Genomic DNA, 11,442 nt, shown 5'->3' with positions numbered 1-11,442 from the left:
CCCCCACCAGCCACAGCCAGGGAGAGGCAGCAGCTCCAGGTGCCAGCACATCAGTCTTCAGGCTCTAATGCTGGCCCAGCAGCACAAGGGTGGGGATAGAGCTGCAAGGGGATGCTATATTCTCCACTCTGACTCCAGGTCTCACCCGTGGGTATAAGGATTTCCAGGTCCATGCAGCAGTGACAAGAGAGCTGCATCTTTCACAGCCAACAGCCTCCAGGCACTGTTCATCAACCCTTGAGCACAGCATTCCCAAGCCTGCTCGGCCATGAAGCTGAGCTCCTCTGCACACTGCTCCCCCTTCCCAAACTTGCCCTGCAGCCTCCCTACAGCTATTACACAATGAGTAATTCCCACTATTTGCTTCCAGCTTCCTCACACACTGCTGCTGCACACCACCAGCTCCCCCCTGTGCAGCTCCTGCCTCTGGAGGGATCCAGCTGCTGCAGGAGCAGCAGCACAGCCCGGGCTCAGCAAGGGGGAGCAGCTCTCCCTCCTGCCCAGGAGAGGAAGGCCACAGCCCTAGAGCCCCACCAGGTGCTGGACACACCACAAGCAGCCTCTGGCATGTTCTGGTTCACTCCCCTTCTGGTTTGAGCTGATTAAGAAACATGAACATTGTTGATTAGGATAGGTTTATAAAAATTATTTTTTTTTTAATCACACAAAACTGAAGTTTGTGATGAAGACTAAGTTGACAGTTCCTCTTAAATACCAGTATGCATAAGACATTGCATTAGGCACTAGGCAGCAGCCAACATCAGTTAGAGTCTGGCAACAGAAGCCATTTTAATACCTCCCTTCACACTGTGGAATTACAGGCTTTGCAATACATATTGTTTCCACTGACAAGTTATCTGAGGTTTCCCCCAACCCACCTCTGTACATCAGTAAACCATGTGTATTCACACTAGAGTAGGGTTAACAACATTAGTGGCATCACAACCATCAAAAAAGGACAATTTTCTATACAAGATTTTTGCAAAAGTTGCAACAGGATTAGTGCATTACGACAGAACTGGAGATAGAAAAAAAAAAAAAAAGAGTTGGCATGCTAGAGTCCAACACAAATGAAGACAACAGGCAGCTAGTTGTATGTACTATATTGACAAGATACTGATTGGTTACATGGAGAAACATACAATACAAAATACAGAAGAAACCAGTTTTGCTTCCCTCTGCCCCACCCCAGAATACTCATAATTGATTTGGTCAATAAGTGGCCGAAAAGCCAGAGTTTGTCACCATAATGCTACAGTTTAGTGGTTGTTCTAGGTATGAGCCTTAGCTTTTACATACGGGTAAGGTTAGACACGGTTCTAGTCTCGAGATCCCTTTGTTTCCAATAGTGAACTACAGTACTGAGGGACCCGGCACTGCTGCCCCGGGCAGGGCGAGCTGGCTGGGCAGGCACCAGGCCGTGCATCCACCACCACCAGGAAGAGGGAAGAGCAGAAGTTCATATATTAAAAAAGTGACTTAAGACTTAGAATTGAATTAGTATTTGTACAGAAAGGTGCAGGTGGAAGAACTCCCTCCAGCCTATGATCAGAAAGGGATGGAGAAATCACAGCAGCCACCGGCAGCAGCCGCTCTATGGTAAGTGCGATCGTTACGTGATTCCAGTCTGGGCTCCGAGGGCTCCGTGGGCAGCTCAGCTCAATTGCTGCAGCACTGGCTCCTGCTGGGCTGACTGCTCTCCTGAAGGTCAACCACCCGATTCCTGCCTGGGCCACCCGGAGCGTTCTGGGGTTCATTTTTTGGCAGTTTCTTGGCTGGAAAGGAACGAGACGTTAGTGGTCCCTCTGCAGAGGGCAGCCTCCCCCCCAGCTCAGCCCTACTCCAGGGCCCAAGCCCTCCCCTCTGGAGCTGTTTGGGATCAGACAGCAGCAGCACAAGCACAGCCAACAAACCCACTCCTAGTTCTGCCTGTCACCAGTCCTGCTCTTTCCTTACTCACCACCCCAGATAAACAGAGAGAAGGAATAGGCTTTGCAAGGCAAAGACTCCCAATGCCCAGGGATTGGCTGCAGGAGCAGGGTGGTCACTGCTCCAGCCCCTGCTGAGAGGGCAGCTCCCACAGCTGCTGCTGGAGCTCCTCCAGCCACCCCTCTGCACACAGGCTCTCACCTATTGCCATGAAGATTTCATTCACATTCATCGCTGTCTTTGCTGATGTCTCCATGAACAGCAAGCTGTTGTCATCTGCATATGTTTGTGCATCCTACAAACAATCACATCAGAATGGCAAAGGCATCCTGCCACAGGGAGGCCCCAGCAGCCTCCACACACTTCTTGTGATGGCAACATGGAAGAAGCCCCATCCCACCCCCAGCCAGACACCCCCAGCCCCTCAACCCTGCCCGGCCAGGACAGCTGGGAAACATTCACCACTGAGAGCCCCATGGGGCTGGTGGCCCAGCTGGGGTCAGCAGCACAGACTGTCTGTGAACCAAGAGCAGACACAGCACGTCCTGAGCAGCCCAACACCTCACACTCTGGTGAGCTGGGAGAGCAATACGCACTGTAAATGCAGCACAAACAGCCCTAAGCAGAGGGCTGAGATAAGAGCTGCTCCTTGGACGTCTGTCTTTGACAAGCTAAGGGCTGTGAAGAGCAGAGAACAAGCTAGGAATGATTCTTCACCTGTCTGCTAAGAGATGCTGTTTCATTCCCTGCTGGACATCCCCAGGTGAGTCAGGCACCAGGAAAGACCAGACAGATGCTGGTACTCCCTAGGCCTTATTCTCCACATTTGTCATAATCATTACCAACAAGAGCTACAAGTGCTGTGGAAGGAGTGCACGGGAAGGCAGTCTGCAGCTCCCTTTGAGGGGCACCCCAGGGTCTTCAGCAGCATAAATCCTGACCTCCTCTCTCCCTCAAAGCATCTTGCACACAGCCACCATCTCCCCACTTAAGCAAAAAGCCGCTTTCATGACTTGCTCAGGCAACAACTGATCTGGATTCCCACTCACCTGGAAGTCCACAGCTCTCTTGGTAGCAAGGTCTGCCTTGTTTCCTGCTAGTGCAATTACAATATTGGGGCTAGCCTGCCTCTGCAACTCTTTCACCCAGTTCTTGGCTCGTACAAATGTGTCCTGGAAGCAAACAGGAGGCAGCAGTCAGGAAGAGCAGCCTCCTACTAATACATAGTGAAGATATGATTAGAACAAGTCTTTCCTGTCAGAAGTGTTCTGCCTCTGCAGCACTTTGTAGCAGGATCCCTTATCAGCTTAGACAGCCTTGGTCAGGGCTGAGGAAGAGGCCACCAGCAGGCTAAGAAACTCAGTACCTGCAGGCAGGCACCTGCAAGGCCTTGAAATCAAGACACTCTCCCAGGGACCTGAGAAGCACCAGCTGGCAGCCCCCCCAACCTAGCAGCCCCCCACTCACTGTGTTGGTGATGTCATAGACAACAATGGCTGCCTGAGCATCCCGGTAGTACATGGGGGCCAGGCTGTGGTACCGCTCCTGCCCCGCCGTGTCCCAGATCTCAAACTTCACTGTCGTGTCGTCCAGGCAGACTGTCTGTGTGAGGAAGGCAGCTGGAAGAGAAGGTGTGTGTTTGCCCATGTGATGCAGAGCCCTGCAGCACCACCCCTGAGCTGGGCACAGCTCTGCTGGTGCACAGGGGGAGCAGAGGCCCCAGGCTGAGGGCAGTGCAGAGCCCCTTGTGGATGCTGCAGCTCTGCTCTATCGAGCTCCTTGCACACACGGACCCAAGAGCCACCAAACAGCCAATATGGAGGTGGCCCTGAGAGCCTGGGCAGAGGACAACTCCCAGGGCAGCAGTGCTGTCACTCTTGTCCCCAGGTCACAGGAACAGCTGCAGGCACCAGGATGAGCTCTGGAGAGCACCTGGGTGCCCAAGCACAGCAGTCAGCCTGCTGCCACTGCATCCCTGGGGCAGCATCTGGGCATCCCAGGCAGTGCCATACTACGAGTTATAACCAGGGTAAAGGCCCAGCCTTGGACACGGACTGAAGACAAAGAGCTGAGTGCCCAAATCTGAGCCCTGCTTGCCCATTCACTGCACTTACAGCAGCCCCTACTCCCTGCATGGGTCTCTATAGGGATAAAAATTAGTGCCCAGAGACCAGGCTTGATTGGTGACACCATGTTAATGATTTCAAGCTAAAGAACTAAAAGAGCTGTGTAAGTAGTTAACAGTGTCAGGCTAGAAACAGCCCCAAAATCCCAGGTCATGGTCTGAAAAGATAATTAAGGGCTATAAACCAAGCTGAAGGCCTTGGTTCTAATTAGCAGCAGGCATTCAAGAGCTGCAAGTGCAGCGCCTTGGAGGCAGCGCGCACGGTTGCCATAGCAGTGTCCTCTGCTGCGCTGATCTTCACACCAACAAACAAGTTGTAAACCAAGAGTTAAAGCATTAGCTTCTTGGCTATTTATAGCAAAAAAAAAAAAAGCCCCAGACTGGTTTGAAACAGCCATTAATGCTTCTAACACCCCAAACTGCACTGGCGAGGCCAGTATCTCCCAGCCACAGGCACCTGGAGCCAGAACTCACCCCCGATCGTGCTCTCCTGGTACTCGTGGAACTGCCCCTTCACGAAGCGCAGGACCAGGCTGGACTTCCCCACTGCCGACTCTCCCAACAGGACAAGTTTGAACTGGCAGATTTTGTTCCCAGCAGCTGGTCCATTCGGTCGAGCAGCTCCACCTCGACCTGCCATTGTGGCCTAAGTGCAGGAGTGCCAAGAGTTAAGGATGCTGCAGGTTCTGCTCTGGGATCCACCTGGAGGCAGGTTGCAACTGGAAGAGGAGGTCAGAGTTAGTGACACGCTCACGGACCAGCTGTACCAGTTCTAGAGGGTGGGTTTGATCTGCAGCCATCATCAGCACAGGCAGGTGGGGACTCCTTCCCATGGTGGAAAGTTACCAACTGCATGTACCACAGCACTATCCAGCAGTTTGTCAGTCTTGAGCAGGGTCTTAGACCTCTGAGTTCCTTTGGAGAAGGGATATTGGTAACACAAGCTTTCCTCCCCACCAGTGGGCCCTCCAGCACTTCCACCACGTGTAGGTGTCACACACACCTTGCCTGGGTGAGGCAAGTAAAGAGCAGCCAGCATACCAACCACTGTTATTAGAGCTTTGTCTGTTAGAACAACTACTACTTGGTTCATGGAGGTCACCGAGGTTGACTTTCAGCTCCTTTCTCCCCTCCTGAGCTCACCAGGCAGCACCTTCACCCTGTCCTTGCAACAGAGATGCCCAAGCACTGCCTAGAAGCCGTTCCAGAAAGGGCATGGATGTCAGCCCCTTGGACTACAGGAGTTTGTCTCTTCAGTCTGAGAGAGGCTCTCACACCAAGCCAATAAATACCACACCTCAAAGCAGCACTGTCCTGGCAGTGGAACACTGGCCTGACCCCACCTCCTCCCCCGAGGAAGGACAAACTGTTCTGACAGGATGAAAAAGCTCAATAGGAAGCAAATCAGCAACTTCTTTTGCTGGTCAGTGGGAAAGCAGCTCTGGAGCAGCCTGGTTACCACCAGGTTTGAGAGGCACATCAGCAGCTCCACCTCTACATCAGCCCAAAAAACTTCCCACCTTTTAGAGTTCCTCCCCTAACCAGAGCTTGCAAGGGAGCAGTTTTGCTTGTTTAACCTTGTATCCCTCCCCTGCAGTCTATCAGCAGCACCAAAGCCCTGTTGCTGTTTCAGACCAACAACCTGCCCATTAAAAGCCACGTGAATTGTGCCTCTGAGTTATGACCTCCTGAAACATGATAGGGGTGATTCCCAGAGCAAAACAGGGAAATGAGCCTGCTGACATCTTCAAGTCTTAGTGTGACCTATATTTCAGAGATCTGGATTCATTTTGCCATCTGGTTGTGCTACATGAACTCAAAAACAATTAAGCAAGCACATCTGAACGTACAGCTCACCCTGGAAAGCGTCTGTGACCACACAATTATGAAAAGCCTGATCACCATCTAAAGATGGTCTGAAGTCTGGCTGCAGGATTACATGACTTCATGTGCACCTGAGCAGCTGCCAGGTCCTTGGGATGTCTGGGTGGAGACCGTGCAGTTCTGATGACCCCAAAAGCAGCCATCTCACTAAGGGTCTGAGGCTGAGAACAAGATCAGAATGACCTGCTCAGCACTTCTGCTGACACTTAGATCAAATCATTGAAGTGAGCAACTACCAAGACTGTAGACACTGAGACCTCTCCTCCATTGGAGGAGGGTCAGTTTGGCACTTTTTCCTCATGCCAACACCTTTGAGGGCCTGTACATTCCTATCAGCTCCACTCCACCATGCACAGCAGCGACAGTTGAACAGCACAGCCTGGATCTGTGGGAGATCAGGGACCCTGCTTTGGGACACATGGAGTGTCCTGTGCAGACAAGTCCCTTTCTGATGCTCAGGGGGGCTGCTCAGCACCACCCCACCTCCAGCAGTGTGGATTGGGCACACAGCCCTCCCTGCTCCCCACAAGAACATAGACACTCCAGTCACAGGGCAGGATGACCAAAACGACAACAGGGATCTTGTGCAGACAAGGGACAGCAGCCCAGGCTGCAACTCACCACCTGATTCAAGACCACAAGAAGGAGGGCTGTGATAGGGGTACTCATTAATCAAGAATAACAAGTATTAATTTCCTACTAATTAATCAGTGAAACTCAGCAGCTTGGTGTCACAAGATCCATATGAAGGTCTGTACTCTGCCCTGCTCACCTCCAGCTGCTGCAACTCTGCCTCACACAGGCACCGTGTTCCTATTGCAAACTCCCTGGGCACCTTCTGTTTGCTTTGAGATCAAAGACAAGTTGCAGTGCCTGATGCTGTCCAACCAACAACAGCTCCATGTCCGTCACCCCTGCAGTTTATGCTCCTCTCAACACATCACCATTTTCCTAGATTTGTTGCAGGGCTCTGCACTCCCATTAAAAAAAGACCAAATAATTTGTCCTGCTGCTGCACTCCCAGCCTGCCCAGTGAGGCAGCTCCCAGAGCTGTCAGGATGCTCCAGAACAGCACAAGAGCTCATTCCAAACAAACCAGCCTCTGCAAGAACCCAGTCTCCACAGGGCAATTACTACCAGATCTCCATGTTAATCCCTGCAGAAGAATTGCTTTACCAGATCCCCTAACACAGGGAGCTGCCAGAACTTAAAGAACCTGATATTTTTGCCCCATGTTCACCCAGTAGCAAGGACTACTTGAAGCTGGCAATATTTAGAAACCCAGTCCTGAAGAATCTAGTTACCCAAGAGGACTGCTTCTGCTCTCAGCTATGCAAGAAACTGTTTCACTGGGGATTTGTTGGCTTAGAATCAGAATACTCAAGACAAAAGCCCCAGTGAAGTATTTATCTTGTTAAATAGCTCACAGCATTACATGAATTTCTTGGCAAAGCAACCCCTGAAGTTACTGAGTGGTTCTGCTTCACCTGACACTGCACAGGCAGCTGCCACCGCTGGCAGGACACTCGTGTGACCTTGTGTGGGGGACAGTCTACCTTCCCTCCCACCCAGTCCAGGCCTTGGGACCCAGGGGGACAAGTGACATCCACCAGCAGCAAGTGTGGGAGAAACCCACCAGAACAGACCCCAGCAGCCCAGATCAACAGAGTGCAGTGGCAGCCTGATCTCCCAACACACTGATGTGATTAACTACACAGACCCCAGGCCTTGCTGCAGCAGGGAGCACCCTGCAGAGGGAGGAGTCTCAGACCCTGCTATTACCCACGAGATGAACCAGGAAACAGACCCAGGAGCACAGACCTCAGCCCTGTGAAGTCTGATCAGTCTTAATACTTGATCTTTCCACAGGCAACACGCACTTCCCCCCACAAAGAACAGTGTCTTATCAGCACGGCTGTAAACTGGAGCTCCAGTAACAGCTCTAGACTGGGGAACAAGCCACTGCAGCTGGACTAGTGCATCAGGATCTGAAGCACCGATTCCTTTTCATGCTGTTACACACACACACATCTGCTCCCTGACACCTGCAGGGCCCTGGCCTCCCCAGCAAGGGCTGTTTTTCAAAGCAGCTTTTCAAAAACAATTCTACCATCAGATTTCAAGGCCACCACCCTGCAGTTACCCAGCACAGACATCACGAGCAGCTGAGCAGGCAGGAGGGGGGACAGCAGCTCCCTGGGCAGCCCAGTTTGAGACTAAACCTCCTGAGACAGATCTTGTCTGCTTGGAGCAGGCAAGTCAGCTGCAAGACTGTCAGGAAACCACAAAGCCAGGAACACTTGTGCATCCTACAGAGCTGATCCAGCTCTTTGGAAGATGAGCAAAGATCACAGCCTGCATGGCTGAGCCAAGAAGTGCAGTACCTGGGCCAAAGGGACCCACCAAGCTCCTTCAAGCCTTCTTCTAGCCAGTTTAACATACATCCTGTCACAAGGATTTCTTCATTTTAAGTGGTTCTCATTTACCAGGAATTCCTGAAAACAGCTCCTGAGGTAAAAAGACATTGATTGCATTAATTGATGCTAACTTGGAAATACAGTTCAACCCTCACACAAACTGTATCAGCAACAAGAGCTGTGACCACATTGGTCACACTGGCAGCACAAGGAAGTTCCATGTCTAATCCAGTGGGGGTTTTAATTCTGCAGAATAGCATGACTAATTGCTTTTAAAACTGCAGTGAGTGTCCTTTGAGCTAACCACAGCTGAACAGAGCAACAGGTAGTGAGGGCAGGCTGAGCTGTGGTGCCTCTGCCTGGTCCTCCTGGACCAGGAAAGTGACAGGGATAACAGTGGGACTGGTGTTCCAGTCAGGGCCACCAAACCCGCAGCATGAACTGCAGCAAAAGACTTTGTGGGAGGGTTTTGCATCATCTTCACTTCACATGAGCTTCTCACTAGCTGGAGGGAGCAAAGCCTCCATGCTCCCTATCCCCACTCTAAGCCCCTCTCAGGGGCCTCACCTACTTTTTGTTATCCTTGATACTGCAAGAAATTAGTCCTGCTGCACAGGAGAGGAGGCACAGCCAGGCTGGAGGAGCAGCTCCTGAATGAAGCCTGCAACTTGAACAAGAGCATCAAGTTCTTAATTCTGCAGGCAAGGTTTTTCTGACTCCTGCTCCTGATTCTCCCCACTGCTCAGCACGCCCTCAAAAGCTCAGCTTTGACCAGAGGTCCAGCAACACAGGCCTTGACTGCTCTGAGAGCAAAAAGGCAAGATCAGTAACACTGCAAAGCAGAAAATTGTTATTGTCAGTACAGAAGAGTCAGTGACCTTCATAATATCTTTTCCAGACTGCACAAGGATCTCTCGCCTCCAGCAGCTCCTTATCTGGAGCTCTGCTAAATAAAAGCAAACATGAAAACCAGTGTTTTCTTATCTGTTTATGTAGAACTGCTCCAGCCTTTCATTCCTGTACTCCAGGGGAGGAAAGTGCTCCTTTTAGGATTCAGATGAAGCTTTATTCTTCCCTTCTACTGTCACTTCCAGGAAGGCTGTTGTTTCTGGCTGCCATGTGGAGTGTTTTCATAGTGCTGCTCTGACAACTTCACACGACTTGCACAAGAGGACTTCAAACTTCATCCCCCTAGGGAAGCAAACAGCTGACTCCACTGTTCCTGCATTCTATCCTCTTTCCAGTGTGCTGACTGAAACACTTCAGGCTACACCCACTTCAGCAGCAGCGTTCCCATTTCATTTCCTGTGTCTGAAAGTACTTGGCACTCCTTCCCCTCCCTTTCCAGGGAGATGCCCTGACCACCTCTTGGCCACACAGGCAGAGGTGTCAGGAGTTGGAATGGAAGAGGTGCTGAGCAGCAGGGCATGGAGCAGCTCTAGAGCTGGATGCAAAGAGCTGTGCTGTGATGGAGATAATTCCACACATCATCACAACAATTAAGTCCGGCCAAGCACACAAAGGATGAACATGTTACTGAGTTTTGTTCCAGGCTCTGCCCAACCCATTATTGACTTCACTCAGAAAGCCAGTGGACCCAAAGTCAAGGGTGTTCATAGCTTCATTTTACTGTATTCACACCACACATGGAGCCAACTTTCCCCTTCCTGCTGTAGTAACTCCTTCAGAAGCCCCATTTCATCTCACCAAACAAATGTCACCTAAATTAGCCCTTAGGACTTGAGGGAAGATGGACTCAAGAGGCAGGGTTTGCTATGGAAGTAGTTGAATGCTCAGCCATACTGTTGAGACTGAGAGTAGTCTGAGGTGGTTTCAGCACTGAGACCCAGTTAATGAACCTCAAAGTCACCTTTCTGAGCCTTACAAGCTCCTGCTTTACCTGCTCTGTTCACTCCAAGAGTGCACTGAGGCCAAAGTCATCCTGTAGCTGCCTACACAGGCTAGTTTGAATTCTTCACCCTTTCCAGTCAGTTCTTTCACCTTATTATCTAGTTAAGCTGGAAAAAAAAACAAAAAAAAAGAAAAAAAAAACCAACAAAAACTTCAAGAGTTAAGGCAGCAGCAAATACTAATGGGATATTCCAGGACAGTTCACTCAGCATGGCATGTCAGGCCATCAGGAATCAAAATTATCCTTTTTTGGTCTGAACCAAACCTTGCCCTCAGAGCAGGCTCAGGAGTCCTGGCCCTGGGCAGAGCAGGGAGGTGTCAGGCTCTAGGGCAGCTCAGATGTGTGTTGACCACCACACAAAAAACTAAGAATAGTAGATGCAAGTTGTTCCACATCAGACTTAAAATAGTACCTCAGGGCACTCTCTTCCCTCCAATTTCCTTACGTGTCTGGAAACAGCCAAGGTCAGACCCAGGACAGCCATGCACAACAGCCAAGAGCTAAAGGGCAGCAGAGATGGGCTGATGGCTGGACCAGCCTCACTGGCAGAGCCACTGCAGCCACCAGGACACTCCCCTGGCTCCTCACAGCACCACCAGCCATGGGCTCCAGCAGTGCCAGGATCACAGCTGAAGCACCACAGAAATCAGCACTACAACCTGTTGCTGACCCCCACCTCTGCACCCCCTGCGCCCCCAGGACCATGATCCCCCCACACCACAGTCCATCCCCTATGCTGAGATCCCAGGACCAGCCTCACACCCCAGCACGTCTGGGCCTCCTCCCAGACACGCCTCACAACTTTCCTGCAGCTCTTCAAGAGGCAGCATCACCACGTATTTGGCTTCACCGAGGTCACTTTGGAGGCACAGAGGTTGTTTGTCCCCAACAGCAGCACAGAACAGTCGCCATTTCACTAGAAACTATTTCTAGTGGATAAAGTCACCTCCCCCGTCTCAGCAGGTCCCTGGTCTGGAACCTGACCAGGCTTCTGAAGTTTCCGTTCCCAGCTCAGCAGCTGAGCAGCTGCACCTCTGCTCCCCCCAGGCACCCACTGTCCCCAAACAGCATTTAACTTCCACACAGTCATGGCCACACGACACATGGGCGCTGGGAAGCAGCAGCGGGCACTGCTGCTCACGGCCGAGAGAGCCTTCCCTCCCCAGGGAGGAAAA

The 11,442-nt window shown here is 51.4% G+C and overlaps 2 protein-coding genes across 3 annotated transcripts in view; both read right to left on the bottom strand.

The window, feature by feature from the left end:
- Window positions 1-631: 631 nt before the first annotated feature.
- Window positions 632-4,774, bottom strand: RAB5C (RAB5C, member RAS oncogene family). 2 transcript variants are annotated; one of them, XM_009994142.1, is made up of 5 exons: window positions 4,529-4,694; window positions 3,397-3,506; window positions 2,979-3,101; window positions 2,131-2,224; window positions 632-1,775 (listed from the first exon to the last, which is right to left on the bottom strand). In XM_009994142.1, exons 1-5 carry the CDS (start codon window positions 4,692-4,694, stop codon window positions 1,660-1,662), a joined length of 609 nt encoding a protein of 202 aa, XP_009992444.1. In that variant the 3' UTR covers window positions 632-1,659. The 2 variants fall into 2 exon arrangements, with proteins under 2 accessions (XP_009992444.1, XP_009992443.1); XM_009994141.1 differs by having other exon boundaries at window positions 765-1,775; window positions 3,397-3,548; window positions 4,529-4,774.
- Window positions 4,723-11,442, bottom strand: part of KCNH4 (potassium voltage-gated channel, subfamily H (eag-related), member 4) — a 15,141-nt gene continuing 8,421 nt past the window's right edge. The window contains exon 12 of the mRNA XM_009994193.1: window positions 4,723-4,773. Within this exon, the coding sequence (XP_009992495.1) occupies window positions 4,723-4,773 (51 nt within the window). The remainder of the gene's footprint in view (window positions 4,774-11,442) is intronic.

This window comes from Chaetura pelagica, unplaced genomic scaffold (assembly GCF_000747805.2).
Source record: "Chaetura pelagica isolate M959 unplaced genomic scaffold, ChaPel_1.0 scaffold963, whole genome shotgun sequence".
NCBI classification, from domain to species: domain Eukaryota; kingdom Metazoa; phylum Chordata; class Aves; order Apodiformes; family Apodidae; genus Chaetura; species Chaetura pelagica.
This window is presented reverse-complemented; position numbering and strand designations above follow the sequence as displayed.

Coding starts and splice junctions, on each gene's coding strand:
- RAB5C (XM_009994141.1), bottom strand. CDS start 4,694: ATGGCAGGTCGAGGTGGAGCTGCTCGACCGAATGGACCAGCTGCTGGG. Junction 3,549..4,528: donor CCAGGAGAGCACGATCGGGG/GTGAGTTCTGGC, acceptor CTTCTCTTCCAG/CTGCCTTCCTCACACAGACA. Junction 2,225..2,978: donor AGAGAGCTGTGGACTTCCAG/GTGAGTGGGAAT, acceptor GATTGTTTGTAG/GATGCACAAACATATGCAGA.